Source organism: Durotheca rogersii (assembly GCF_024521655.1).
Source record: "Durotheca rogersii strain YMJ 92031201 chromosome Unknown GGS23scaffold_18, whole genome shotgun sequence".
NCBI lineage: Eukaryota > Fungi > Ascomycota > Sordariomycetes > Xylariales > Xylariaceae > Durotheca > Durotheca rogersii.
In genome coordinates, this window is record NW_026251249.1 from 57330 (window position 1) to 85203 (window position 27874).

At 57.5% G+C, this 27874-nt stretch overlaps 10 protein-coding genes across 10 annotated transcripts; 4 read left to right on the plus strand and 6 right to left on the minus strand.

Annotated features, from left to right (window-relative positions):
* Window positions 1-844: 844 nt before the first annotated feature.
* On the minus strand, window positions 845-6497 carry GGS23DRAFT_598471 (uncharacterized protein; the record flags this gene model as incomplete). Its single annotated transcript, XM_051518786.1, has 3 exons — window positions 845-4150; window positions 5583-6344; window positions 6453-6497. 3 exons carry the CDS (start codon window positions 6495-6497, stop codon window positions 845-847), a joined length of 4113 nt encoding a protein of 1370 aa, XP_051370014.1.
* A 1200-nt stretch (window positions 6498-7697) lies between these two features.
* GGS23DRAFT_145460 (uncharacterized protein) lies at window positions 7698-9195 on the plus strand. Its single transcript, XM_051511297.1, has 2 exons — window positions 7698-8109; window positions 8182-9195. The coding sequence occupies exons 1-2, from the start codon at window positions 7832-7834 to the stop codon at window positions 8678-8680; spliced, it is 777 nt and encodes a 258-aa protein (XP_051370015.1). The 5' UTR covers window positions 7698-7831; the 3' UTR covers window positions 8681-9195.
* A 799-nt stretch (window positions 9196-9994) lies between these two features.
* Window positions 9995-13088, plus strand: GGS23DRAFT_576202 (glycoside hydrolase family 3 protein). The gene is made up of 8 exons (XM_051516843.1): window positions 9995-10017; window positions 10079-10385; window positions 10450-10583; window positions 10645-10733; window positions 10807-10910; window positions 10964-11093; window positions 11156-11322; window positions 11375-13088. The coding sequence occupies exons 3-8, from the start codon at window positions 10487-10489 to the stop codon at window positions 12723-12725; spliced, it is 1938 nt and encodes a 645-aa protein (XP_051370016.1). The 5' UTR covers window positions 9995-10017; window positions 10079-10385; window positions 10450-10486; the 3' UTR covers window positions 12726-13088.
* A 343-nt stretch (window positions 13089-13431) lies between these two features.
* Window positions 13432-15156, plus strand: GGS23DRAFT_145559 (uncharacterized protein). Its single transcript, XM_051511299.1, has 2 exons — window positions 13432-14930; window positions 15059-15156. The coding sequence occupies exon 1, from the start codon at window positions 13585-13587 to the stop codon at window positions 14902-14904; it is 1320 nt and encodes a 439-aa protein (XP_051370017.1). The 5' UTR covers window positions 13432-13584; the 3' UTR covers window positions 14905-14930; window positions 15059-15156.
* Window positions 15092-16886, minus strand: GGS23DRAFT_145487 (putative aldo-keto reductase). The gene is made up of 4 exons (XM_051511298.1): window positions 16452-16886; window positions 16172-16365; window positions 15966-16035; window positions 15092-15874 (listed from the first exon to the last, which is right to left on the minus strand). The coding sequence occupies exons 1-4, from the start codon at window positions 16628-16630 to the stop codon at window positions 15280-15282; spliced, it is 1038 nt and encodes a 345-aa protein (XP_051370018.1). The 5' UTR covers window positions 16631-16886; the 3' UTR covers window positions 15092-15279.
* A 705-nt stretch (window positions 16887-17591) lies between these two features.
* Window positions 17592-19881, minus strand: GGS23DRAFT_576207 (HET-domain-containing protein). The gene is made up of 3 exons (XM_051516844.1): window positions 19859-19881; window positions 17764-19729; window positions 17592-17702 (listed from the first exon to the last, which is right to left on the minus strand). The coding sequence occupies exons 1-2, from the start codon at window positions 19871-19873 to the stop codon at window positions 17864-17866; spliced, it is 1881 nt and encodes a 626-aa protein (XP_051370019.1). The 5' UTR covers window positions 19874-19881; the 3' UTR covers window positions 17592-17702; window positions 17764-17863.
* A 1280-nt stretch (window positions 19882-21161) lies between these two features.
* On the minus strand, window positions 21162-22886 carry GGS23DRAFT_145793 (uncharacterized protein). Its single transcript, XM_051511300.1, has one exon. It carries the CDS (start codon window positions 22298-22300, stop codon window positions 21296-21298), a length of 1005 nt encoding a protein of 334 aa, XP_051370020.1. The 5' UTR covers window positions 22301-22886; the 3' UTR covers window positions 21162-21295.
* Window positions 22887-23629: 743 nt separating this feature from the next.
* Window positions 23630-24798, minus strand: GGS23DRAFT_598478 (uncharacterized protein; the record flags this gene model as incomplete). The annotated part of the gene is made up of 5 exons (XM_051518787.1): window positions 23630-23719; window positions 23773-23994; window positions 24051-24268; window positions 24330-24399; window positions 24460-24798. The coding sequence occupies 5 exons, from the start codon at window positions 24796-24798 to the stop codon at window positions 23630-23632; spliced, it is 939 nt and encodes a 312-aa protein (XP_051370021.1).
* A 948-nt stretch (window positions 24799-25746) lies between these two features.
* GGS23DRAFT_598479 (54S ribosomal protein L6) lies at window positions 25747-26605 on the plus strand (the record flags this gene model as incomplete). Its single annotated transcript, XM_051518788.1, has 2 exons — window positions 25747-26128; window positions 26238-26605. 2 exons carry the CDS (start codon window positions 25747-25749, stop codon window positions 26603-26605), a joined length of 750 nt encoding a protein of 249 aa, XP_051370022.1.
* A 167-nt stretch (window positions 26606-26772) lies between these two features.
* On the minus strand, window positions 26773-27837 carry GGS23DRAFT_598480 (3(2),5-bisphosphate nucleotidase HAL2; the record flags this gene model as incomplete). The annotated part of the gene is made up of 1 exon (XM_051518789.1): window positions 26773-27837. The coding sequence occupies one exon, from the start codon at window positions 27835-27837 to the stop codon at window positions 26773-26775; it is 1065 nt and encodes a 354-aa protein (XP_051370023.1).
* Window positions 27838-27874: the final 37 nt, after the last annotated feature.

Here is a 27874-nt window from a genome sequence, read left to right on the forward strand (position 1 = left end):
ATTGGGTAGCCCATCGACTGATTGAAAGACAAGGTGCTGGGCCCTGACATCGTGAATGGCCGTGAGAAGTGCCGGTACCCCGTCCAACGCTTCTACTAGCACGAAGGCTAGCAGCGGAGGTAGTGAGACGAGGCATTATAGAAAAACGAGATTCTGTCTTAGGAGCGGGTACGAGACAAAGAGTACGCCTGTCCATGGGTCGGTGTAGGAAGGGTTAAGGTCGATTTCGTGTGCCATTGTTCATCTAGCCATTCTAAGGAGGAGAGATAGCATTCCTAATTGGGGGGGGGGGGGGGGGGGGTAGGACGAGGAGGTTCGAGATAATGGCCAGCGACATTAGATGTGGCCTATGGGTTGATGTTTTGGTGTTGTTTAGGGGTCAGATTTCATGTGTACGACAAAGGGCGATGCGTGGCCTTATATACGGCTCTTCAGTTGAATAAACGGGTGTCATAATAGCAGCAGTTGAACGATCGGTTTTCAATAATCGCGAATAAAGGGGCAATAGGGGTGGAATATGTACCTAAGGTACCTTGATAGAGGGGAGTACCTGCCTAGATACACCTAAGGTACCCGGGCTTACTTGTCTGGTAGGGCATGTAACTTCTGTCGCGCATAGTCGTGAGAGCAGAGCGTACAGAGAAGACGATAACTTCACTTCGAGTTTGCCAGCTAGCTACGCAAGTCGCAGGTACTGAATCGTGAGTCTGCGCAACATGGGGAGTGTATAGGTACATGTGTGAGAGCGCAACCAATCTATCCGTCGTCAAGTTCGAATCTACGCACGTCGCTAGAGACAAGAGGGAGAAAATCTATATCATACTAGGCAAAAAGGACAGGCCACCTAGTAAACCTCCAACACGTACCGGCCGTCTTCCTTGAGGCGGTCGATCTCCTTCGTCGCATCAATCTTCTTCCCGCTTGCCTTCGCCTCCGCGACGATGGCCTCCTTGAGTACGTCCGTGACGTCCGGCACCGGCCATGTCGGGCCGCAGAGGTAGAAGGATCCCTCGTCCTTGATGTAGGCCTGGACGACATCGCTCAGCGTCTGCCGCATGCGGTCCTGGATGTAAATCTTCTGGGGCTGGTCTCGGGAGAACGCCGCGCCGAGAAGCGTGATGACGCCCGCGTCGAGATAGGCTTCCCATTCCTCGCCGTAGAGGTACTCCTCTCGCTGGTGGCGGGAGCCCAGATACAGAAGAATGGCACCAATGTCTTTGCCCTCGGCCTTCTGCATCGCGCGATACTGGATGAAAGCCCTGAACGGCGCGAGCCCGGTACCGAGACCAGCCATGATGAGAGGAGCATCGTCGCGTGTCGGCAGCTTCATTACCGACGGCTTCACGGACGCAGTAACAGCGGCCCCAACCGGGAGCCGGCTCAGATACCGAGTCGCCTGGCCGTAGCGGGTTCGTCCCTTAGGATCAACCCAATCGACAACAACAATCATAAGTGCAACGGCATTCGGCGTCACCGCTTGGGCCGAGGCGATCGAGTACTCGCGGCGCTTCAGAGGCCCTATCAGGCGTACGAGGTCTAGGAAGCTCGGCCGAGCAGACCTAAATTCCTCCAACACATCTACGAAGGTGACCGTGTCGACTTCGGCGCGGCGCTTAAACTCTTCGGCCCCTTCTTGCGTGCCGAGAGTGGTAAGCTTCTTCTTCTCAATCTCGTCCGTAGCAAACTCAGCCAAAGATTCGTAGAATCGCTTAGGAGGCTTGCCGAAGACGTCGATATTCTGAACCAGCGACTGGTAGACGGTTCTCGTCTCCAGGATCCTCGCGTTTTCCCTCGAAGGCACTTGGACAAGACTGTCCGCATCCAACCCGTACGAATCAATAAATTCACGAACCAAAGCGGCGTCATTATCGGCGTGAATCCCAAGAGCCTCTCCGATCTTATAGGTGAGGCCGGAATTGCCAAGGTCGAATTCGATGTGGAAGATGTTCCGATCATAGGTTATCGGGGTGAGCCTGCGGTTCTCCTTGACGTTGATTGTGTATGTCTTGACGGTCAAATCAGGACGCAACGTAATGTCGGTAGCATAAGCCTCCTTGAACACGAGACCCTTAGCGGCGGATTCCCAAGTGCTGAGTGTCAAGTCTTGCTCGACCTCCTCCTTCTCGAATGGCACGAAGCTATTCGTCTGGAGCGACCGGGGAAGGTTTCTAGGGGCATCCTCAACGACATCGGCCCAGGAGGGCGGAACCTCGAGCAATTTAACACATTTGCTTAGGGCATCTGTGCATTCGGCCAGGGTGGGCAAATTAGCCTCAAGAGCTGCCAATTTTTCCAGAGTTTCGGGTTTGATTTCGGGTTGCACGATCTTTAGAAAAGCTAACTCGACGAGCAGCCTAGCAGCGGAGACGTCGTTTTCAAAGGCTGGGGACGGAGACGAGTCCAGGACGAAGAGCGAAATGTTCCTCGCCTGAACATCCCTGCGGATCGTAGCAGGTATCCGCTTCTCCGCTTCGTCTTCCTTGAAATTTGAGAGCTTGACAAGCAATTTGCCGTTATCTCTGACGCCCTGAGACGCAGCAACCTCTTTCAATAGCTTCTCTTCGCCTATTACAACCACGTCGGCTTCCTCGACTGCGAATGGAGCATCTATCGTCTTTTTCGAAGTTCTCAGATCGGTTCGAATGACACCTCCCTGCACACGGTTGTCGTGAGATTCGCTAAGGTAGATGTTGCTGGTTGAATCTCCAGACAGGATCTTACCAGCAACAGTTGGAGCGAAGAGAGCGACGGAATTGTCAACATCCCAGAATACATACTGCTGCGCGGACTGAAGCTGGGGAAGGGCGATGCCAATGGCCATTGTTTTGTTCACAGCCTGGGTGATGGTGGCTAAGAAGCTCGATGGAGTGAAGGTGTGCGAGGCCGGGTACTTGATATCCGTCACAACTGGGGCTGAGTCCCACTTGCTCGCAAAGGAGACTGTCGTTAACACATCTGAATACAGCACCGATTGGATCGAAGCATCCGATACGGCAGATTCGTTTGCCACCTGCCCAAGAACTGCAATAGTCTGCACAGATAGAGGGAGAACCTTGACGAAGGCCTCTTCAATGAAGGGCCGGTAAACCCTGACCACGACAGCTCCGACCTTGAAGCCGTCGGCGGCAAGCTTGGCCACCACCTGTTTAGCCAGCTGGGCCTCGACGCTACCAAATACCACATAGACGGTGTCGGCCAAATTGTGCCCGACATACTCGAAGGGTTCGTAGTCGGTTCCTAGTTCATCGTTGAAGGCTTGAAGGAGCTCAAGGACCTTTCCAGCATCATCGAGGCGCTTGTTCAAGTTTTCCGCAGCCGTAGAGATCTTCTTGAATATGTCGGCGACACCGACTTGGCTCAAGAGGTCAATAACCCTTAGCGTCTCGCGGGACGTGCGGACGCCATCGTAGATGTGGATAGTAGGCAAAACCTTAGCCATCAAGGTGGCGAAGAGCGAAATGTGCTGAGCCTCGTAGGCGGAAGCGCTCGACACAAGCCCCAGCCCGAGCTCTTCGGAAAGCTGCAACGCTGTACCATATTCCGTGACGAGGCCTGCATCCGACACATAATCGGCAGCGGCGACGTGGGCGACGAAAGGACTTGCTACTCCGTAAAGCAAAGCCAGCTGGTCCAGAGCAGTGCGTAGGTGACGCAAGCTAAGCGACGGCGCCAGCAAAGTCTGGGGGACATGTCGCTTGCTGAGGTCGAAATCCTTGGAAAAAATGTAGCCTAGGGCGAATGTGCCGGCACCGGAGCGAGTCTGGAGGGGCAAGACGGAGGTAGGATAGCCGTGGATATTCTTCTGCCCGTCTCTCGCCCAGTCCTTCGCGGCAACATCGAGGTCGAAGGTCTCGGGCGAGTACGAAAAGATCTTGTCGGACAGCGCGTAGGCGATCTGCTGGACGAGAACCTGGCCGGTGACATAGGTAGGGCCGGATATCGAAGATAGGGGCACCGGCTGGCCGAAGGGTAGGCACGAAGACCGTCTGGTGAACTCAGCGCGGGATGTCTTGGTTTCCGGCATGGTTATCTGGTCCGCAAGGGTGCCGCTGCTACTCTCAGATTGTTTCAATTGCATGCTAGCTGCCTCACTCCAGCACCTTAAGAGGGGAAGCTTGCGAGGATCGGGGTAGAAACTGGTGAATTTCTCCTGGACGGACAGACAGAGCGAATTAGAGCGGATAGAAGCAGAAGCAGCTCAAATGAGGGTCGGCCTAAGAGAAGACGGGTTTATCGACCCCACGGAATGTAGCAGGGCGGATCCAGATCTCGTTGTCGATCGAACTCGGGATATTCCGGTCTGAGTCACTTATTTACTCCCACTCCCTCACGGACTCGCTTCCCAGCGCCCTTGTCTCTAATCTGCTTTCTCTTGGCTTCCTCCTATTGGGTTTGAAAAGGAGCGAGGAGAGGAAGGGAGAGATAGATGTCCGGAGGTATCTAGAGGCACTTGGAAGAGACAACTAGAAAACGGAGAGGGGGAGGGGACCGGGGATGGATTTATTAGATCAGATTGTCGACCCGGAACTTGCATTGGAGGAAAGAGATGGAGATATGCAGATAACGCCCTAGACATGATTGGTATTTGGTGAGAAAAAAAAAGAGAAAAATACGCAGTGAGAAGAGGAACGATGGAGGAGAGGCCGATGAGTAAGCGGACCTGCCTACCTGTACCTCGGAGACGCTCCAGACTCTCGCCGAGCCCATCTCGACATGCGGATTGGACCAACCAGGCCAGTCCGGTTCTCGGTGGCGACAGGAGCGGCGAGCAGGACGGGTGTTGAGACGGGATGGCGTAGAGCGCCGCCAACTCAGCAAAACAGCGAAGCGCGTTGTGGCAGGGCGGCGGAAATGGAAATTCGTCTTCGAACATGGCGATCACGCAATCGTGCGCTAGACCCGGATAGAGCCTAGCGCGGGGCTTCTAGCGCGTCTCTGTGTACCTAGGTACCAAAAACTATGCCAGATAGAAAGGGACCACTCAGAGCCCGCCGCCAGGTCCTGACCGCCCCTAAAACGGCTAAAGAGAATACTCGGTACACGCCAATGTCGGTACCCTAGGAGGTACCTACGCGAGCACCTAAGGCACCTAGAGGCAGTGGATGTTAGGTACCTATCTGTCTCTCTACACGCATTATTTATGGCCGAGTGCCAGCAGACTGGGACCTTACCACCAGGACCAAACGCCGGCTATCGAGATGGCTTGATACGTCTGCGGCAGCACGTCATCACGTCCGCCATTACGTGGGTCAATCCCTGCGGGCCTCGGGGGAGTTGGGTATAGTATCAATCCCTACGCAAATCCCTAATCGAACTAGATCTCGCGATCTCAGATGCTACCGCAAGTGTGTACTCATAGATGTACGCACCGACAAGTAGGCATTCCCACTCGCTCAACATGCGACCGTGGGTGCCAACTGTTCGCCTAGTTAGGCATTTAACCAACACGAGAGGAAATGGCCGCGTCGGCTCTGTCAATTAGATAGGTACGCGCCCCAGCGATACCCCTGTCATAGTTTCCCCCCCTCCCTGACCCGGGTGTAGGCGTAATGCCATCCCTTCCCGCGCATGTCTTCCCTGACCTTGTAGTTGTCCTCGGCGATCTTTAGCACGTTCATATCCAAGTCGACAACCGAAACCCCTTCGGACCGTCCCATCCTTCCGAGGGGGCCGATGTGGGGCACGCCGACCTGACTTAGCCCCGCAAAGTTGGTCTTCTCTCCTTTCTCGGGCGGACCGCCCGCGTTGACGAACACGACGGCGCACGTGTTCTCGAATGCCCGGCTGACTATGGTGCTGTTAAGGAACAGCGCCTCGCTGTCCGGGTTGAGACTGTACCCCGCGTCCGACACGTCCTTCAGGCTCCAGAACGAAGGCACGCAGATGATGTCGGCGCCGTCCGCGACGAGCTCCCGGAAGGCCTCGGGAAAAGCCAGGTCCCAGCATATCAGCAGCCCCACCCGCCCTAAAGGCGTGTCGAAAGCCGTGTGCGGCTCCTGGGCAGATGATACCAGGTGCCGCCGCTCCGGGTGCCACAGGTTCTTCTTCTGATATCGCGCCAGGACCCCGCCGTCCGAGGATATGAAGTATGCGATGTTGTGGAGGGACTCACCGGCCGGCTCGACGATCGTGCCGGGCACGATGCAGATTCGGAGCTCGCTTGCTAGCTGCCGGTACCTTTCCAGATATGCTGCCGACTCGGCACAAGATGCCCGGAAGCCTGGCGCGTCCGGGGCCCAGGAGGTGAGATGGTACTCGGGCAAAACGGCCAGGTGACAGCCCTCACGAGCAGCATCTGTGATGTAAGATGCGGCCTTGCGGAAATTCTCGGCCGGCGACAGAGGCTACAAACGGGTAAGCGTCAGGAAAGGTTGGGCCCGGACGTGAAGCACGTGTAAATTGAATGACCTCGACGTCGCCGTAGTCGTTTCGCCAAGTGTGACTTAACCAACCTTCGGATGCAACTGCACCAGGGCAACTTTATAGACCGGTGCCATCGAGACTATGACTACCCCCGTATTATTTGGCCGCGACAGGATATCCTTCGAATTCAAGCGGGCCTCAGAGACCAGAGATAGCGGGAGATGCAGTTGGAGGATGGAGAAGCGTTACGATGCTTAGCCGACTTGCTAGATAGATACTAGATATGCATGTGCCCTCTCTCGGCATATGCATTTTCTTACCGACATGCAATGCTTGGGGTTGCCAGTTACCCCGATACACTACGTCACACTCCAAGGCCACCTTACCTACCTCTATTACATATATCATGATCATCGAGTGTAAAGACAAGACAACATCTACCTACGTAGCAGCAAATTGTATAATATTACCATCCACCATACTTTCCATTTGCTGCCATCATGGCTTACGAAGGTTCAATATTCTCTCTAATTAGCAATGCAGTTCCAGAATGTCCCTTCCCCCAGCACAGAGCAATACGTATATGTGCCCAGGTCAAGTACCGAAAGTAAGTGCAATATCGACACGATGACGGATACTAATACTGTGTCTCTCGGGTAGGAACCTGTTCACTAGCTCTGGATAAATACACCCGGAATGCTGTAGCACAAGTGCCTGGTCATATTGAGACGCGGTTCCCAAGTCTCCTGACGCGTCGTCTGATGAAGGTAGTTGTCATAGTCGTACACAGTATTTGGAACTTAGACAGGAGAGGCCTAACAACGTCTCATTCAGGCATGGGACCATTCTCCCCGTCGTACGCATGATGCATTATTTCTGTTGAGCAAGATGTCTAGGTCTCGGTCTGCGGTCTTGTGCTGAACGTAATGGCAACCTCAGGTCTACGACATGGAGGTATACGATGTACCCATTCGAAGGTAGGAGGCATGGTCTAGCATGCTATATACAGGTATTTGGTACGATCTCAGCTACAGTGCACAAGGAAGGGGACGACCGTCACGATCTGGGCCGCCTTGGTTTTCGCAAATCTCCGAATGGCAATTCCAAGGCACTTTCGTCATCGCGGTCAGCCGGCGACCTAGGCAGGTGGTCTGGTCTGTCACGGCTAGGTGTTTAGTGTCGAAGCCGCGACCGAGCATGGCCTCATCCGTATGTAATATATATTCTGTGGTCGGCGTGGCGATCCGTCTCGTTGTGCCACAGCCACTGCAACATGGCACGAACGTCTCTCAAGACGATCAAGACACAACGACATCGACAATCTTAGGCGAGTTTAAATGCTGCCTCCCCCCTCGTCCTCGCTCTCTTCACACTTCTCCTACCTCTCCCTGCTTCTCACCAAAAAGAAACACCACTCAACTACTCCCGGCGGACAGTGATAGTAAGGCGCCGCCCAGCATACAGCACGATGCAGCCGCTCACCACCGTCTTCACGCCACCTCCCGGGTGCTATAATAGGTTCGTGGTATACATCGACACCAACTCATACCACTCGAGCGTTGGGCGGATTTCCAGCGGATTCTGGGACCGATCCTTCTCCAAATGCGCGCCGTGCCAGAACACAAAACCCGTTCTAACCTTCAGTCCCGGTGTGTGCCCCCAGCAGATGAGCATTGTCTCTTCGGCATCTATCAGCGAGGAAGATGGGGCCAGCACGTCTTTCTGGAGGGGATGGTGTTGTCAGAGGTGAGTTTGGAGAGGCTTCTTCTCTGCTGCTCGTCGAGTGACGGAATGTCGATAGCTGATTACGAGATACAGCGGGTTCGTTGTCTGGAGCCATGGCCTCTGCACGTCCACTGCTACCGCTCCGTTCTCCGTCCTCCTCGATCCAAACATCTCCACCACCGACCTGTACACAACCTTCTCGACCGATACGTGGATAATGCACGATCCGGTGACTGTCGAGTGGCAGGAGGCTGATCTCAAGTTACTGCCGCCGGAGATCGCTTCGCATTACAGGTCCATAATGGGGATCACAACTGCGGCCCCAGCTGCTCTTTCGATCGCCATCTCTCATCCAAGTGAGGAGTCTTCCAGCACGGCCGAAACCGCACCATCGACTTCGCCCTTCTCCCTTGGCCATACCACGCCACCGGTAGCACCAACAGTACTGGCGCCATCGACATCTGCTCCGCCACCTGCCCATACATTCCCGGCATCTACTACTTCTAGTCGTGGGTCTCGACTATCACATCGGGCCGAAAGCATCTTGATCTCGTGGCTGGCATTTCTCTTCTGGATACATCACTTACAGTAGCGTAAGTCGTGGTAGGCATGGGAGTGGAACCTAGATATCATACAGTAGAAAGGGAGAGAAGGGGCCGAGGTGGCATTTGCAGCACCAACCTAATATTATATTAATACGCCCTGTCTTAACTACGTCCATTCCCCATCTCTAGCTACACGAGAGATAGCCCCGGATGGGAAACGAAAAGGAACGATGTTAAATATCCTCTTATCCAAAGCTGGACTTAGGAACAGAGTCGAAAAAGCTACTTAAGAGCAGCCTCCAGTCGCAGATCCGGGGATGTTAGGAAGACGAGAAACCCGAGGTTCTCGCGACTCCAGTCTCAATGTAACGTTTCTCCAAGTATAGTTACCCCGAAGCTCGAACTCTCCTCCAATCCCGAGCCAGCCGGCCAAACACCACCCATCCGCTACTCGTCGGCGGATATCGAATGTCGACCGATCCGGGTGTGCGGGGTGCAGATGGTGGTAGATGGTGATTCGATGGGATCAAGAACATTGCCGTGTATTTTCCTTAGGTGCGCCGTGAGTAATTGCCACAATTTTAGAACCGGCATTCCGATATGTGTGCCTAACATTGCGTCTTCACGCCCTTGACCAGATAGAGAGTGCAGTTAAGGCAGTGTTGAAGCCTTGCGAGACGCGGTGTACGGTGTGGATTTCCCCTGAATAATAATTCCACCATTAATTCTCCTCTTCTGCCGATAACCACACCTTTGCTCCTATCGGCCCATCAACAAGCGCTATCTCACCTCGGTGTAAAGAGGTCCCTACCGGTGTTTTCTATCATATTTGATGAGGTAAAAGAATGCTCGGATTCCCGCTTTTGATGCCTGGCTACATACATCCGGACATCCACCCGAACCGTACCACGTTCCAGAACGACCTCTCCTCTGCACCCGCATTCCACTCATTACCTCCCCTGCTGCGGTCTTCGGCCGCCACCCACCCCTGCTGCAGCCGTTTCCGCCTCTCATCCCTGGGTCGCCATTCACCGGCCGCGGTGCTCCCATTGCCGACCGACGTCGTGCGTTGGACCGTCGAGAGAAGGTCCGATTCCCATTAATAACCCCTCACGGCCAAGCAATCGAGATACCTAATAAAAGAGGCCCGATATGAATGTCTCGTCTCCGATAGCATGGCCTCTCCGTCTTCTGGATACCTGTCCGCTCCCGACAGCTTATAGTAGTATGCTGCTGCATCCTACTCTCAACACCATGCTGTCAACCACGCTATACTTCCTGGCCGGCCTGGCTGTCTGGGGCAACGGTGTTGGCACCGCCGCCCAAGACGTCATCACCGATGACACGACGTTCTACGGCCAATCCCCGCCGGTATATCCGTCGCGTAAGCAATGAAGTCCGAGCCGCCGTGAGAGTTGGACTGGCGACTAACGTATTATTCGCAGCCATCGGGACGGGGCTGGGGGGTTGGGCCGACGCCTACGCGAAAGCCCGGGCTCTCGTGGCGGAGCTGACCCTAGAAGAAAAGGTCAGAGCCTCCCACCCCAGGAATTGGAGTCGGCTGAATCCTAATTCCATTGCCATATAGGTCAGTCTCACCGGGGGTGTCAGTGCAGATAGTTCCTGCTCTGGAATTATTCCCGCCATCGAGCGGCTCAACTTCACCGGCCTCTGTCTCAGTGACGCCGGTAATGGGGTGCGGACAACGAACTTCGTGACGAGCTGGGCTTCGGGCCTCTCAGTCGGCGCGAGGTAAGATGAATCGCCGTCGTTTCTCCGGAAAGCACGCAGTAACTAATGTCACCCATTTCCCCAGCTGGAACCGAGATTTGGCTTATAAGAGGGCCGTGGGCATGGCCGGTGAGTTCCGGGCTAAAGGGGTCCACGTCGCCTTGGGGCCGGTAGTAGGGCCTTTGGGCCGTATCGCAAGCAGCGGGAGGAACTGGGAAGGTAAGAGAAACATGATGCAGCGCCGTATACGACAGGGTACTTACAGATGAATCATCTTCAGGATTCTCAAACGACCCCTATCTGAGCGGAGTCCTAGCAGCGGACACCGTCAAGGGGATGCAGTCCGTCGGAGTCGCGACAAGCACTAAGGTATGAAGAGACTTGTGAAAAAGGCTTGGATATAATAAGTAGTTTTGTTGTGCTTATATTGTTTACTTACTAGCACTTTATCGCCAACGAGCAAGAAACAAACCGCAACCCCGAGGGCAACGTCACGGCCGTGTCCTCCAACATCGACGACAAGACCATGCACGAGCTGTATCTCTGGTACGTGCTCAGCATAACCTTCTCGACGGATGTTTAGTTAATACCCGTGACAGGCCGTTCCAGGACGCCGTAAAAGCAGGCACTGTGAACATCATGTGTTCCTACAACCGGATCAACAACAGCTACGGTTGCGCTAACAGCAAGACACAAAACGGTCTCCTCAAAACGGAGCTCGGCTTCCAGGTATGTTGGACCTTGGTGAAATTCTCGGAGTACAATACGTCTTAACCCACGTACTTGGGCAGGGGTTTGTGGTTTCGGACTGGGGCGCTCAGCACGCCGGCGTTGCCACGGCGTTGGCAGGTTTGGACGTGGTGATGCCGTCCGCCTCGCCGTTTTGGGGGAACAACCTCACCCAAGCCGTCAACAACGGTTCGGTTCCGGAGTCTCGCGTGGATGACATGGCGACCAGGTAAGAACACTTCCTAACCACATCGCGTCCCATGCGCATTGACACAAGGCAGAGTCATAGCTGCGTGGTATAAGCTGGGCCAGGATGAAGGGTTCCCAGCCATCGGCGTCGGCATGCCGGCAGACCTCTGGAGGCCGCACCAGCGGGTTATCGCCACGTCTCCGAGCAACAAAGAGATCCTCCTGCAGGGGGCGATCGAGGGCCATGTCCTGCTTAAGAACATCAACAACGCGCTGCCGCTCAAGTCGCCCAAGCTGATCTCCCTGTTCGGCTACTCCGCCAAGGCCTTCGATGGGTATACCCCGGGCGCCTCCGGCTGGAACGGGGGCTCGGAGTCGCTCGCGCCTGGCGACGCCGTCCGCGAGGGCGACAGGGTGATCCGCAGCCAGATCGCGGCCAACGGCACGCTGATCAGCGGCGGCGGGTCCGGCGCTAACCAGCCGGCGTACGTGAGCTCGCCGGCGGCGGCGCTGAGCCAGCGCGCGTACGAGGACGGCACGAGCCTGTGGTGGGACTTCCACAGCGGCAACCCTCTCGTTGACCAGTCTTCCGACGCCTGCATCGTGGTCGGAAACGCGTTCGCGTCCGAGGGTTGGGACCGGGTGGGGCTGCACGACGACTTCACCGACGCGCTCATCACCAACGTCGCGTCGCAGTGCCGCAACACCATCGTCGTCTTCCACAACGCCGGCGTGCGCCTCGTCGACCGCTTCGTCGACCACCCCAACGTCACCGCCCTCATCTTCGCCCACCTCCCCGGCCAGGACTCGGGCCGCGCCCTAACCGCCATCCTCTACGGCGACGCCAACCCGTCCGGCAAGCTGCCCTACTCGGTGCCCCGCAACGAGTCCGACTTCGGCCCGCTGCAGAACGCCTCGCTGCCCGACGGCGCGTTCGCGCTGTTCCCGCAGTCCGACTTTGACGAGGGCGTCTACATCGACTACCGCGCCTTCGACGCCCAGGACATCCGCCCACGGTACGAGTTCGGCTTCGGCCTGAGCTACACCACGTTCGACTTCTCGGACCTGGCAGTGGCGGCCGCCGAGGGCGCCGACACGTCGCCGTACCCGACGAAGCCGGTCGCCGAGGGCGGCCAGGAGGACCTCTGGGACGTCGTGGCGCGGGTCTCGGCGACGGTGACCAACACCGGCACCGTCGCCGGCGCCGAGGTCGCGCAGCTCTACGTCGGCATCCCGAACGGCCCCGTCAGGCAGCTCCGCGGGTTCGTCAAGGCCGCGCTCGAGCCCGGCGAGTCGGCCGTGGTCGAGTTCGAGCTGACCAGGCGTGACCTGAGCACCTGGGACGTGGTGGCGCAGAACTGGCTCTTGCAGGGAGGTGACTTCAAGATCTTTGTCGGGTCAAGCAGCCGAGACTTGCCTCTCGAGGGAACGCTGACTCTCTGAGGGGGCCAACGTTACGCCTCGATCCATTGATCGACACGAACTAGTGATGTTATCTAGAGGAGCGTAGTAGCGATGTAGATCAATTCCCTATTAAGTATTCCCCCCGTCGATTGCTCCAGCGTTGTTTGGGCCGTTGGGACCAACTCCGGGTACTGCCATCGCTTACCCGGAGGAGCGAAGCGGCGTCGTCGCAGAGTTCTCGAAGCGGCCAGTAGCATGCGTGAATAAATGTGATCTAGCTGCCAAGGAAGAGACTGTCATCACCTAGAACGGACCAGATTCCCGCCTTTCAGAGCTGTAGAGCGCCACACCTCCCCCTCCTCTGGATCTCCCCCTCTCCGTCCTCCCCCCTGCCATCGCTGCCACCGAATCCTATACATACACGTGCAGCCCCGTCCCGGCATTCGGCGTGGCATCGTCCATCAGACCAGGCGGGGGGGCTCCCAACACGATCCATATACAAGACTTGCCAACTCCGCCTCTTCCCTATTCCGGCCCGAGGCACAGCGGGAAGAGAAGTGATTCGCTCAGCTCTCCGCCTGGCATTCCCCATTGCCCCCCTCCCAACACACCCTCCCTCATACGTAGTTGCTATAGTTGCGACTAATATGGTCAGCCCATCGCACGATGTTGGGAAAAAATCTGTTTATCCCCCTCTTCTCCCTCCCCTGGCGGGTTTTCCTCGTCTACTAACACTCATCTTCTATACTTATGACTAGGCCAAGGCGCCAGCTTCCTTGCTTCGACGCCGTCGTCTAGGTCGCGGGTTAGTCTCCGAGTAGAAAGAGAGAGAGGGGTGAGAGAAGCCCGGTGCGTAATAAACCGCATTACCACATACAGTTTGGCTTGGGCATCCAGGATGAAGGCCCTGCTCCAAAATATCGTGCCGCCGTGGCCCGGCGATGCCGCCGCGGCGCTCCGGGCGAACCTGGCGCTGTCCCTCCCGGAGCCCCTTTCGCGCGTCCCGCCGTGGGCGGCCCTCGCTGCCATCGCTGTGGTGGCCTACCTCGCACTCGTGCGGACGCTGCGCTTCCGGGCGCTCCGGGCGCTGGAGCGCAAGCACGCGGACCTGCTGGCGCCGGGGGCGGACCCGTACGCGATGGGGTACCGGCGGGCGGCGGAGATCTCGCGGCTGGCGCTGCTGGGGGACACGCCGTTCCTGTTCTACTTCGGGACGCAGTGGGCGCTGGTGAAGAGCTACGCGATGGCGACGGGGACGCCGCTGCTGGCGGCCACGCGGCAGCTGGCGGACGGGCGGCGCGTCGGGCGGCGTGCCGAGGACACGGCCCTGCTGCTCGTCGAGCTGCTCGCCGGCGACCTCGACGCGCCCCGCGGCCGCGCCGCCCTCGCCCGCCTCAACTGGCTCCACGCCCGCTACGCCGCCCGCATCCGCCCCGCCGACTACGTCCACACCCTCGCCCTCTTCGTCCTCGAGCCCGCCCGCTGGGTCGCCCGCTACGACTGGCGGCCCCTCTCCCCGCTCGAGCGCGTCGCCTACTTCGTCTACTGGCGCGAGATCGCCCGCCGCATGGGCTTCGCCGACCTCGTGCCCCCCACCCTCGACGCCCTCGACGCCTGGCGCCAGGCCTACGAGGCCGAGCACATGTACTTCGTCCCCTCCAACCGCACCGTCGCCGACGCCACCGTCGGCCTCTTCCTCCGCAGCTGGCCCGCCCCGCTGCGCGGCTTCGCCCGCTCCGTCTTCCTCGCCTTCCTCGACGAGAAGCCCGTCCGCGAGGCCCTCGGGTACGACGACCCGCCGGCCTGGGCCACCGCCCTGACGTCGGGCATCCTGCGGCTGCGCGGCTTCGTCCTGCGCCACCTGTTCCTGCCGCGGTGGGCGCCGATGGACCCGCTGGCGCGCGCCGGCCCGGACGGGCGCCTCTACCAGAACGTGTGGTATGTCGGGTTCGAGCCGTGGTACGTCGCCGACACGTGGTGGAACCGCGCGGTGCTGTGGGTGACAACGGGCGGGCGCGTGCGGCTGGGTGGCGCGTTTCCCGGCCGCCCGGGCGGCGGATACCTACCGGAGGAGCTGGGGCCCGTTGAGTTTGAGAAGCTTGGGCAAGATGAGGTGCGGGAGCAGGCGGAGGCTATGAAGCGGTTTGGAGCGCCGCAGCAGAGGAAGGATGGGGCATACCCGGAGGCGGTGGGATGTCCACTCGCATTCGGGTTTTGATCGTCGACCATGGTCTATACATTTGGGTGCGTACTTTACATGTACGTGGCTTGCCTGTACCTATGTCGAAGCTCGCCCCTCCCAGGACCGCAGCTAGGCGTGTCGAATTGACTAGAATAGTGCTAAATATTCCGCGTTTCGACCTTCGGGCTAGACTTATATATCGCCAAGCATAGGGCCTCACATCTAAATCTAACGTAATAGGTGCTGACGCAATTATCGGCGCCAACTAGGTACTATTTATTAGGCATAGTTAGATTCTGTACTATAGACGGCGGTCAAACCGCCAACAGTTTGTTACAACGCGGCTGACCATACTTAGTAGATGCGCTGAACCGCGTGAGTTAGGTCCGTACGGCCCCTCCTATCGCAAGTTCAGGCGGACTCCTCCTTCGTGTCCCGGAAGCGGTGGTTGTCGAACTGAGGGGGCACACTGCAGCCCACAACAACGTTACTCTCTAGGAAGGCTCTAATCTCCTTTTCCTCCTCGTCACTAAGTTTGACGTCCAGAGAACTCCAGTTCTCCTCTAGATACTCGAGTCTCTTGGTACCTGGGATGGGGAAGATGTCATCTCCTTGCTTGAGGAGCCAAGCCAGTGCGAGTTGGGACACGGTACAGCCTTTGCGGTCGGCGAAGTCCTTGAATTTGGCTATAACGGCGGCGTTCTGAGCGCGATTCGCCTCCTGGAAGCGCGGAAGGGCGAGCGGGCGTATATCCTTGGCGTCACCGAGGGTTTCACCCTTGCTGAACGCTGTCGAGAGCAGACCCCGGCCCAGCGGTGTGGAGGGTACGAGCGCGACGCCGAGTTCGCGGACCGCGGCCAGCAGGTGGGTGCCGACAGGCCCCTCGACGTCCCGCGTGAATGCCGAGTACTCTACCTGTACTGCAGCGACAGGTGCAATTTTGAAGGCGCGGCGGAGCGTTGTGGAGGTTACGTTGGATAACCCGATGTTCCTAATCTTGCCTTCACTGAAGAGAATATGTGCCCATCAGTACCACAAACTCGCCTCAACCTCTCTCGGCCTGGAGAAGATGGTCGGGATGATAATCAAACACTTACGCTTTAAGCTCGGCCAAGGCTCGCACCGTCTCCTCAATAGGGGTATCATAATTGACACTGTGCACGTAGTCTGGACGGTTCATAGAATCAGCAGATAGCCAATTTTGGGTATCGAAGCATAGGAGGCGAGGAAAAGAAACAGAGTCCACGTCTCCACGGTGAAGAGCAACAGCAGGACAAATGAAAAAGGGTTGCCTGCGACTTACACAGGTCGATATAGTCAGTACCGAGCCGTTTCAGGCTGGCGGCGCAGGCCTCCTTCGTATAGGCGTAGGACGAATTGGTTTCGTAGGTCTTGCTACCCTTGATGTAGCTGAACTTGGTGGCTAGGAAGATCTGGTCACGCTTCCCGGTCTGTTTAAACCATTTGCCCAAAAGCTCCTCTCCGTCGCCGTAGAGACTTGAATTGCCAGCCCGGTCAGCACACGTACGTAGTTGACAAAGGCGGGAGCAGCACAGCGTCTAATAAACGGAAGGTTGTCTCACTCAGCAGTATCCCAGAAGGTAGCTCCCAACTCCAAGGCACGGTCGAAAAATTTAAACCTCTCCTCGTCGCTAGGAACAGTGCCGTAGGTCGGATAGGAAATGCCCATCAAGCCGAGACCTATGGCCGGCACGAGAGGGCCATTCTTGCCCAGAGGACGGAGAACAGGCTTAGTAGACATATTGGCACGGGGGCGACTATGGACGTAGGGTTGGTTGTGTATGGTCGAACTGGACAGGATATCTCGGAATGCTGAAACCCAATACTAAATACGGCCGAACACGCGGGTTTAAATAGTCCTCATTCTCGACGAACAACAACTCGGAGACGGCCGTTAAGCGGCGCGGCTCGTCGAAGGATGGGACAGGCCTCGCATACTCTCCCCCCAGAGTACTCGGCACACCCGGAAGACCACGCAAGCCGCGTGAGGGCGAAAACGAAGATCGAAAAGTGAATCCTACGACGCAGTCAGGCCGAATGAGGGAATGGACCATTCGGCCCCAGCTGAACCAATCGGCGTGGCGAGTTTGCGAGCCGACCAATAGCAGCAGACTCCGACCGAGGCTGGGCGACAGAGGGATGGATCCGATGTGTCGGACATCTTCGGTGTAGCAACGAAGGGTCGAGACCATCGCGCCGACTGCCGAGTTAGTCTGGCTAGCTTCCCAACAGCTAGAACTTGGAGTGGAAGATCTAATCCGCCCCCCTCGTGGAATGTCGCCGGCGTAGGGTGTGGTGGTGCGTATGCGCGCAGAAGAAGAGGAGCGAGGCAGAGAAGATCCGGGATTCAAAACAAGGGGACTGGACCGGATGAGAATTATGTAATCATCAACCACAATGGAAGAGGTGTGTACTTGATGAGAGTTGAGCACATCCAAGTACCCCTACTGTGTCCACGTGTATTCGAGATACCTCTCGTAGTATGGACTTGAAGTACCTGGGTACTACTACAGCGCATGACGGCACTAGAAGATACAAAGAACATGCTTGCTTTGAAGTACCTAACTGTTGTGACGCCTGCCATATTTACGTATCTAGGTACATCACGTATTTCGAGACATGCTGGCAGCCGCCTACACCTGTCACAGGCGTCGATCTCCTCGAACCCTACGCGATATCGAGATGGGAGTGTGGTAGCCATTATTTACCTGAAACTACCCACGTTCACACACATCTCACCTTTCCCATCACCGCCCATCCCGAGTCAGCATTCCGCCCGTATACGCAGAAATGCCGTCGACCTGAGCCAATCCGTCCGTCATTCCTCGCCAGGTTGCCGTAGAAGCTGAAATTGACCAAGCCCCGGGCTCCCAGAACAAAGCGCCAGCGTTGTTGTTACGTGTGTGCTACTGCGACGAAATGGAGATTTACATGGGAAGGGCGAACGGCTTACCGCCGGTCTTAGAGCTTGCTATTATATGATTTCTATCGTACGGGCATCTCGACCTTGGAAGAACCTCTTGAGGCCACCCCTCCCCTTAGGCCACGAGGTGAAAACACCGACCCTGAAGTACCTCCCTTCCGCTTCGGCTGGGTGCACGACGAGCCCATACGCAAATTTATCGGCGTCTTCGTCTCTATTAAGGGCCGCTTCGAAGCTGATATCGCTTTCGCTGCTGGAATCCTCGTCGTCGTCGTCTCCACCCTCGCCCCAAATCATGTCCACGTCCGCTTCTCCATCCCGGTCGGCTTCATCGCCGGTATCGTCATCGTCCTGTTCCTCCTCCGCATCCTGGTTTAATTTCGCGATTCTATACGTGCTCCAGTTCCAGTAGCTCCCGATAAGCACTAGAGACAGCCGTTCGTACGGCACCCAGCCCTCCGGCTCGTCCCAATCGAAGCTAATGTTAGCCACGTACCCGTTACCCTCGTACATTTCCCAATGGTTGTCGAAGCCCTCTTGGCGCTGTAGTCGTGGCAGCATAGGGACCACCGTGCTAGTAATTTTAAGACTCCCGCCCGTGACTTGGCCGAACGGGTTCGATTCCGACGCTGATGTCCACACGTCGATCCTCTCGTATGCCCTCGCAAAGCAAGCGTCGCCGTCTCTTACAGGTACATGGTCACCGTACGGCGCGGGTGACTCGTCAAAGCGAACTTTGCCTCGCCAGCGGGCCCAGCTCCAGGATGGGGCGACGTACGGTTGCGGCGAGTTGAGAGATTTGATCAGCGAGTCGAAGGAAACTCTCGCATCTCCATCCCCTGCGACACCGGTCCGTGGCTCGGGTGTCCAGAACACATCGCGGTGAACAGATTTTCGACGGATACCTGCGAGGTACAACTCTCCGCCACCCTGAACCTCCATTCGCGCGAGGCCTGCCATTGCAGGAAGCTTGTCTGTTTCAAAGGTAAGCTGGCGCGCCGAGTACTCCTCCACCGTCGACATCCAATCATCACCTAGGTCGAACTGTCCGGTCAGAGAGATGCCGGCGAAAGCCCCTCTCGCCCTGTCTTCCCTCCCCTCCGCCGACACCTCTCCAGTTACCACCTCTATCATCTCCTCGTCGTTCTCCGACCACACCCTGTTCTCGAAGTCTACGAGTAGCTTGTTCCCGAACAGGAGAACACGCCGCGAGAGCCGCAGTTCCTGATATGTCCACCCGCGTTTCCACCAGTTGCTTAGTGGGCTCGTATCGACGCGGTCGAGCTCCCCGTAGACACCCCTAGCGACCCGTGGGTCGCTGATCGCGCCACAAGACCTGATCGTATAGGAACCCACAACTGAGCGGTCGATCTTTGAACGAAAGTTAACCGTCAAAACCCGCCTCTCCAGGAACCCCTCGCGGCATGACGTTGAAGTCGGCGTGCAGATCGTTAAGCAGGCACCGCGGTAGATATTAGTCATCTCTGCAGACTCGCGCTCCCAGTCGACCCTGTCATCCTGGACGATGCAGACAGCGTCAACCCACAGGTACCGTATGTCGAGAGCCCGGCAGACCTCAACGGCGTCCCTCATAACCGGGGACGTCTCTTCAGGGCGGAACCCGGACACGCGGTCTGGCAGACTAGCGCGCTCTGTCTTGAATTGCGCTTTCGCATCCTCAAGCGGACCCCAGCAGTAACTTAGCGCGGCATACCTCAGAGGCCTCTTGTCCCGAAGGAGGTCCGGACCAGGTATTACGAGATAGCAGATGTCTTCCTTTCCCTTGTCATCTCCAATTCGGATGAGTCGCGTGGGACAAAAGGCTGGACGCGGCTTCGCGCGCGCCTCGGTGTCGCGAATAAAAGCGCGAAGCTTCTCGACGTTCCTATCGCACAATGGGTGCTCCTGGGGAGAGGACTGGAGTCCCAGCCATCGTGAGCAGGGGTCTGCGTACATGATCAATTACCTACTTTATACATCTCTGCAGATGCACACATGTAATCACTTCTGCTCTTGTCGCGTAGGCGTTGAGCGGGTGATGCTTACCTCCCGAGACGCCATCGACGCCAAACATGAGCCATGCTTCTGCTTCTGCTTCTGAAGTATACCAGCTAGTCGTTAGCATTTAAACGTGTGTATGACTCGCTAAATAGCCGGACTGTTCACACATGGCGGAGATATACACATAGCGAGCGACCTCCAGCACACTTACCATGCCCCCTTCCCCTCGTGGAACCTATGTGCGCCAGTACGGACACGAACCGGCCGTCGTTCTCGAGCGAGAACACGAGCTGCAGGCGGATCCGGATCTCGTCCTCTCGAAAGCGCAGGCCGCAGCGGCATTCCCTCAGGATCGACGCGCGGAGCGTGCCGCAGAACGCGCAGCCGGCCGCTGCTGATGCGCCGAGCACCGGCAGCGCGGGCAGGGTGTCACGCGCATCGTAGGCGAGGAACGACCGGGAGTCTGTGCCGGGGTCGGCGGCCCGGAAGGAGAGGTAGCCGCCGTTATCGCCGTCTCCGTCAGTCGTGGTGGTCGCGGCGGCGGCGGTAGAGACGCGGATCCCCGTGCCGAAGGCCGAGTCGTCGAACTCGAGGACCCGGCACCGATCGCACAAGGCAGCGCTTCCGGGCGGCGGGGCCATGGTTTGCTTACTGGGGCTTACAGCTTGCTTGGATACACGGGATGTGTATGCAGGCAGTGTCAGACCATGGACAAGGCCGAGTGAGAGAGTGGGTATCAATGTAGGTGGTTTTCATTCTTCTCTCCAGGAAACACACCTAGGTACCTCGGCAGACTGTGGTCTGAAGTGCTATCCCATCGTGCCAGAGAATCACGCGTGATATATGACCTGTCATCTCGCCTACCTATCCTATTCGGGGGGCGGCCGCGCTGACTGGACGGTATCGCGCTCCTTTCGCCCCTGCGGAGTGCGAGACCATCCACTCGATATTCGTCCGCATTGACCATATCGGGCATAAGGAGAACGCATCTGGACACGCTGAACCAGTCGACAACATACTCATAGATACCCTGTCTATAACACGGATGACCTGCCTGGCTTTGGTGCATATGCCGTCCCAGCCTTGGACATGTCCAGTATCTATTCACACCGGCATACATGTATATATTCGGTATGTACCTACAGTCTACCCCGCTGCCTACCCCACCGTCGCTGTAGCTCTCGAAGCCCGCCCGTGCTGTCTTCGCTGTCTAATCCCCTTTCAGGAATTCGTTTCGAAACTTATCCATAGCCTTTCTTTATTTAATTTCCCTAGGGAACCGCCCCCTCAGCCACTTACGGGGAGGAGCACCTAACATCTCCTCCGCTTCGCGATGCAGCTCAACCATCCACTTGAAGTCCCGGATTACACTTATCATATCCTGATGCCATCCCGCGCTCGCCCCCGAGCCTCGAGCCATCTCTCTGGTGATCTTGTCCTTCATGAATATGGCTAGCGATTGCAGCTGCTTCTCGATTCTGGCTACTGTGCCACTTTCCCTTGCATAGACCGCGAGGTGGGCCGCTGGGAAGGCTGGGGGCCGGTTGTCAGCGTTGACATTGTCATCGTGGATCGGAGCCGCGTGGATCGGAGCCGTGCTGGCAAGCAAGCAAGCGCCCCGCATCCGGACTCACCTGGGTCGACCAGCCCGATCTCTTCGAGAACCTCCAGCGCGTTGTCGAGCAGCGCGTGATGCAAGTCCCCCGCACAGACGCCGCGCGGGACCTTGCCGCCCGCGGCGCTGGACGGGAAAGTCCCCGAGGTGACCCAGGGCCTCTCCTCGCTCAGGTCCGAAGGCAGGAATTCCAGCGCCTTTCTGCAGAACGTGCCGGCGTCTCCGTTCACCGCCAGCGCGAGCCGGAAGCGCGCGCCCGACGGCCGCCTCACCAGCACCGCCACGGTGAACGAGTCGCCTATCCCCCGGGCCTTTTCCGCCGCCGAGACCTCCCACGACGCGTACCCGTAGCCGTTGTTCGCGGTCTCCCACCCGCTCTTCACGCGCAGCATATGTGTCCGTTCGGGCTTAGACGTGTGAGCCGTCGATGGTTTCTCCCGCGACGCCCCCGGCTGCAGGCTGGCGAGGCTCCTGCGTGCTTCGTTGGTCGCCCAGACGTAGACGGGCTGCTCTCGCGACGAGGGCTCGAACGCCTCGATCCTCACCACGTCATTCCTGCGAGCGCCGTCTCCCTGTACATTCTCGTCTGGCACGGCCAAGGCCGACACCCGCACGCTGAGCCGCAGAAACTGCCGTCCTCGGTCCGTCGGGAAAGGGTCGATCGCGATCACCACCAAGCTGGCGTTGTCCGTGTCCCACGGGTCGAAGCTGCCGTGCACCTCGTACAGGATCCGGTAGTCCACGAGCACCTCGGGCTGGTTCGCGGCGCTGGCGATGATGCTGCTGACGTCGGCTCCCGGAGGGCCCCAGACTCCCGCACTGCTACCCGGCTGTGCCTGCAGGGGCTTAGAGAGAGTCCCCAAGGATCCCATCGTGCGATTTCGGTCGACTCCAAGTCCTGCGAAGAATTAATACCACAGTCGGGCGGTGGCAGTATTAATCGATATGCCCTCGCACGCCCGGACGTAGGTAGGTAGGTAGGTAGAAGGCAGTAGAAACTCGAGGGTAAGAGCCCAACCTCCCACCATAGCCAAACCCCCTCCCCTTCCCTTACCTACAGTAATTAGCCCGTTGACGTGGCCGGCGAAACGATAGATGCCAGCATCCTGGCGCAGAATGATTCGTGGCAGCCCCTCTCCCAGCCTTTTTCTCTGCGAGGCCCGGACGGCTTCTTGATTGGGGCCGCGTTGCTGGCGAGAAGTAGCAACGACTACGTGCCCCAATACAAGCAGTGGTCGGAGAATTCTATAAGAACCCAACTCATGTTGCGAGCCAGACACTTATCTACGCGAGCCACGTCCTGATTAGATTTCCCGTTGTCCACACAGGTCAGATAACAGAAGGCTATCACAGGAGGCTATATTCCAGGCCCCCCTTTACTGGCTTTAGATGAGCCAAGTATCTATATCTAAAACCGAGGGCAAGTTGCTCGGGATCCATGATCTTAACTTCTTAAGTAGATGTTGATTTAAAAGCGCGTTTTTGACTCTAAGTTGAAGTGTTTTATGGACTCAGTCATGATACGAATAATGCAAACGCAAAGTACACTCTCCCTCGAGACCGCCGAACCCTGACCTCCCCAATACCCGAAGCAACAGGAAATGTTAAGAGAATTCTTCGACAGCAAATATCCCGGTGAAATATTTCCGCCCCCCCCCGTCCCAATACCCATCCTACGTCGAACATTGCCGCGGCCACACAAGTTTGCCCTTGCGGCATCTTAGCCTTCCTTGTGTGTGTCGTCTTGGCCGGTTGTATTCGTGGAGTTGAAGGAATACTCCCAAGGACGCCAAAGCGTGATCCCCTCCCAGATCGTCGAGGAAACTGAGCTCATGGACGGCGACTGTAGGAGGGAAATCGTGAAACTTACCGCTTGGCCTTTGAGATGTCAGCATATTTCCGTCCGCGTGGGCTCGGAGGCGCCCGACTTACCCAACGCCACGAGGGCGAGATTCCTCGCGACCGAAGGGGGAAGTCCGTAAGAACCCACGACTAACGATGCAGCTGAACACCATATGGGCTGCCACCAGGACGGGGGGACGCGGTGTACCGAGGCGGTGGTATGCCTGAGCTGTTCCGTTATTACATTGGTAAGATTCTGTGTTTGATGTAGTGTATGTGTGAGATTGTAAAAGTTCGATGAAAGCTTTCCCGAGACGCTGGCCAGCCGATCCATGCCCTATCCTCTGTCGTAATTAGCACTAGAACCCGAAAACGGAGACGTTGTTACTCGCCAATTCTATATTCTTCTGTCTCGATTCTAATTCCAACATCCGGCCGTGGGAGGCTTCCTAGAAAACCGCGTTAGGCAGACTTCATTCGATAAAACTGCAATCGCACATACGGCTTGTCTCTGCAGATTCAGGGAACTGTCCGCAATCACCGAAATCGCGTCAACGATCCTGCCCATTGCCGAATCGACTTGCGGGCTTGCTGCCTGCAGCGACCGTTCGTAAGCAGACGCTAATTCCGTCTGGCCGTCTCGAGAGTTGTTCAGAATCATCTCGAGTATTCGCTGTAGCTCGATGGCAGTTCTAGCCCCCTTTTCGGCCGAATCTGCTGTATCCTGTCCGAATTAGTATGAGGTGGGATGCTCGACTCTTGTGATGTATGAATTCTAACCTTGAAGGCATTGTTTAGCGAACTGAGCATAATCCCCTGCAGATACTCCAGGCCGTTACGCAATCTGTCAAGCTGCGGCGACAGATCGTCGATTGCCTTGCCTGTCGCCTTGGCCCTTGAGTTGAGATCTACCATGGTATGCTCAAACTTTTCCTCTACTTCATTCGTGAATTTCCACATGATCTTCGTGACGCGCTCGAACAGGAGGATTTTTTGAGCTGAGTAACGTGATTAATCTAACTAATCGCGAAGTCTTCGAGGTTGGGGGCTATTGCTTACCCTTCCTATTTTCTGCCTGGGCAGCCTCGCAGAACCGTACAGCTTTGTGTCGATAACTGACCCAGGTGTTCTAAGCCGAGGCAGAATCTCCCAAGCCGGAAAGACAGGCGTTGATTTCGGCTGTCGTGACATGTAGATGGCCCTGGTGGTCTAGAGGAAGCCTGCTAAGGACTGTTTCTCGAAAGTTGGAACATTCGTCCGGTATTTGGAAGCTCCCCCTCTCTAAGTCGCAGATAGCTAGACTTGCTGCGTAAGAGTCGACAAAGTCTCGCACCACCCTACCACTATCTGCAAGGACTGCTGTCTCGTTCTTATCCTCGATGAAATGGCAGCTGTTCACCAAGAGCCTTGCGGCTATGCTGTGACATTGGGGCCCAGATTCGAGTTCTCGGAGCTCGTTCAAGGCGACTTCATAGGGGCTAGGTGCTCGTAGGTCGGACTGAGACATGACAGAAGGCTTTTCCGCCATAATGACTAAACGATTCCATTTTGTCAGTTAGTAAGTTGATAAGGCTCGAAGGACTCCTACCCTGATTTGCCCTCTGCCCGCTTCGCCACGAGAGTCCAGTGACAAGATGGACCTGGGTTATCACAAGGAGGATGAGGACGAGGACTTTGCCTCCGATTATGCCAACGTATTCTGCCCTCATTGCGTATTCTATCACCATAGACTGGCTGTAGGCAGGAGCCCGAGAGGTTTGGCCCTAGACTCTGATGGATGGCATGCAGATAACACAACTAGGGGTGGTAGTAGGAATACCGATGACTATTGGAGAGGAGAGCACAATAACGGAACAGAGATCAAGGGTTCTAGGTAGATGGCGTAGAAAGACGGGCGCTGGCTCGTACGCTGGACTGTCAGATGGCGCTGGGAAGACAACAACAAAAGGCAAGACAAATCTCCGGCCTCCCCCAAGGTCTTTGTTGCATCCGGGATCTCAACCTCTTAAATGACCCGTTGAACCTCCTGACCGACGTTCGAGGCGTTCAAGAGTGAAGAGGAAGAGGGTAAGGATGGACGAGGGATTTAGTGGTGATGCCGACAGCGAAGTGGGAAAAGCGCAGAGCTTGCTCGACGCGTCTACTTCCTATGACAAAGGTCCAACTGTACTTTCCCTATGAATCACAATCGTTCTTGGGCCTGATGAGGCAGGAACTAATCATCCTCTATCCTGCCTTCCCTACCCCTTATCTACCTATATAGGAAATATGGGTACTTGCATAGAATTGCATATCGAGGGATATGATCACATGACCCGGATACGCATATGACGCATGTCTAAGTACATCCGTACCTCCGCGACGAAACCCGAAAACCAGGACATCTCGCAGCGAAATTGAACCGATCCCATTGCACTATCCATTGAGACACACGCCCGCCGCAGCGCTTGCCCGACCCACCCACGCCCGCCTCACGATGCTGGCGCCGAGCCGAGCCAGGGGGCTCGAACGAGCCATAGCGACGACGATCACGCTGCCGGCGTTCCTCGTGCCGGCCTTCCAGACGGCGGCGGGGCCGCGGCGCGCCTTCTCGAGCAGCGCGAGCCGGTGCTCGAAGCTGGGCCGGACGCCGATCACGGTGCCGCAGGGCGTCGAGCTGAGCATCGGCGAGCTCGTCGCCAAGAAGGACCCCACGACCTTCCGCACCGACCCGACGCGCAGCATCACCATCAAGGGCCCGCTCGGCGAGCTCGTCCTCAGCGTCCCCGACTTCGTCTCCATCAACTACGACGAGGCCTCGCGCAAGGCCCAGGTGAAGGTCCAGGACCCCACCATCACGAAGCAGAAGGCCATATGGGGTACGTTGCGGCGCCGCCCGCGTTATCTGTTTCCTTCGCCCGCCGCCCGCGCAGCGTGAAGAGGACCCCGAGCTAACGGCATGCCCGTCCGCCTTACTTTTCCGTCTAGGCACGACGTGGGCGTACGTACAGCAGTACATCATCGGGGTGTCGGAAGGGCACACGGCGGTCCTGCGCCTGGTGGGCGTCGGCTACAGGGCGTCGGTGGAGGAGCGGCCGCGGCTGGCGACGTACCCGGGGCAGAAGTTCGTGTGCCTGAAGCTCGGCTTCACGCACCCGGTCGAGGAGCCGGTGCCGGAGGGTATCAAAGCCACGACGCCGCAGCCGACGCGCATCCTGATCGAGGGAACCCACCGCGAGAAGGTCATGTCCTTCGCCGCCGACATCCGCCGCTGGCGCCGCCCCGAGCCCTACAAGGGCAAGGGCATCTTCGTCAACGACGAGACCATCAAGCTCAAGCAGAAGAAGATCAAGTAGACGAGTCCGAGAGACAGGGGATCTGGGAGGCGGACAAGGAGAAGATATCCCCGTTCATATACATGTATCTATGTTCTACAGGACGGCGGATACCTGATCAAAAAGAGTCAAACCCCCAGAACAAGTTATATACTTTTGTGTACCTTCTATGTTATTTATACACGGCGCTACGCCTTCGCCAGTGCCTCAGTGACCGCTTCGAGCACTCGCGGGTGGGCGGCGACGGGTGCAGCTACAACGCCCTTATTCCCCGACAACGTCCGGCCGATGGTGAAATCCAGGCGCTTGCCGTAGATGTCGGTCACGGCGCCACCAGCCTCCCGGACGATGAGGTCGCCGGCGGCGTGGTCCCATATCTTTTCCGTGTACGTGGCACTGACGGGCAAGCGCAGGTAGATGTCGCCGGCGCCGCGCGCGATGGAGGCGTACTTGGCCTGCGAGTCCATGCGCACGCTCGGGTTCGTGATGCCGAGTATGCTCGCGATCTTGGCCTGGTCTCCGTGAGAAGAGTGACCAGCCTCGACGCTCTCGCAGAAGGTCGCGGCGGTGATGTCGGCGATCGCTCGCATCGAGATGCTCTTCGCCGGGGCTAGGGCGCCCGCTGTCAGCGGCCGGCTGTTGGCTCCCTGGCCGAGCACCGCCGAGAATATGCTGCCCCTGCCCTCGTCTGTCTGGCCGGACTCCATGCCCCCCGTCAAAGGGGCGGCATCGTCCACAGGCAGGTTCGGGCACCCCAAAACACCAACCTTCACCTCGCCATCCACCAGCAGGGCAAGACAGACGGCGTACTGCCCCCCACGAAGGAAGCCCTTGGTACCGTCGATAGGGTCTATCGCCCATATGCGGCCCTGGGCGCCCCCCTTGCTGTTCCCGAAGTCGATGAAGGTCAGCATCGCGTCCTCGTCGCGGATAGGACCTCCCAGCGCAGCCTCAGCGGCGGGGTCGGAGAGCTGGGTGGTCCGGACGAGGTCCCAGATGGTGCGGCGCAGCGCGGCATCCTGGCGCAGCTGGGAAGCCTCCTCCTCGGCGACGATCTCGTCGTCGGGGAAGTTGGCCTTCAGGGCGGCGATGACGAGGGCTTGGGCGCCGAAGTCGCCGATGGTCACGGGGGACTTGTCGTCCTTGGAGACGGTACCCTTGGCCTTCTCGTGGAAGACCCGCTTGGTGAGGATGGCGGCACGCTGGACGGCCAGCTGGGCCACCTCGAGCTCGCGGGCGTAGGATGCAGGCATGTTGGCGGCGGTGGATGTATAGGGCCGTATGCCAGGT

What these genes read in the sequence shown, in the direction of transcription:
- GGS23DRAFT_145487 (XM_051511298.1), bottom strand. Translation starts at nt 16,630, where the DNA reads ATGTCTACTAAGCCTGTTCTCCGTCCTCTGGGCAAGAATGGCCCTCTC. An exon ending in ACCTTCTGGGATACTGCTGA is followed by an intron (nt 16,366 to 16,451) that starts GTGAGACAACCT and finishes TGGCAATTCAAG; the next exon opens with TCTCTACGGCGACGGAGAGG. An exon ending in GCCTTGGCCGAGCTTAAAGC is followed by an intron (nt 15,875 to 15,965) that starts GTAAGTGTTTGA and finishes TATTCTCTTCAG; the next exon opens with TGAAGGCAAGATTAGGAACA.
- GGS23DRAFT_145559 (XM_051511299.1), top strand. Translation starts at nt 13,585, where the DNA reads ATGAAGGCCCTGCTCCAAAATATCGTGCCGCCGTGGCCCGGCGATGCC.
- GGS23DRAFT_576202 (XM_051516843.1), top strand. Translation starts at nt 10,487, where the DNA reads ATGGCCGGTGAGTTCCGGGCTAAAGGGGTCCACGTCGCCTTGGGGCCG. An exon ending in ATGCACGAGCTGTATCTCTG is followed by an intron (nt 10,911 to 10,963) that starts GTACGTGCTCAG and finishes TACCCGTGACAG; the next exon opens with GCCGTTCCAGGACGCCGTAA. An exon ending in GTGGATGACATGGCGACCAG is followed by an intron (nt 11,323 to 11,374) that starts GTAAGAACACTT and finishes GACACAAGGCAG; the next exon opens with AGTCATAGCTGCGTGGTATA.
- GGS23DRAFT_145793 (XM_051511300.1), bottom strand. Translation starts at nt 22,300, where the DNA reads ATGGGATCCTTGGGGACTCTCTCTAAGCCCCTGCAGGCACAGCCGGGT.
- GGS23DRAFT_145460 (XM_051511297.1), top strand. Translation starts at nt 7,832, where the DNA reads ATGCAGCCGCTCACCACCGTCTTCACGCCACCTCCCGGGTGCTATAAT. An exon ending in AGGGGATGGTGTTGTCAGAG is followed by an intron (nt 8,110 to 8,181) that starts GTGAGTTTGGAG and finishes TACGAGATACAG; the next exon opens with CGGGTTCGTTGTCTGGAGCC.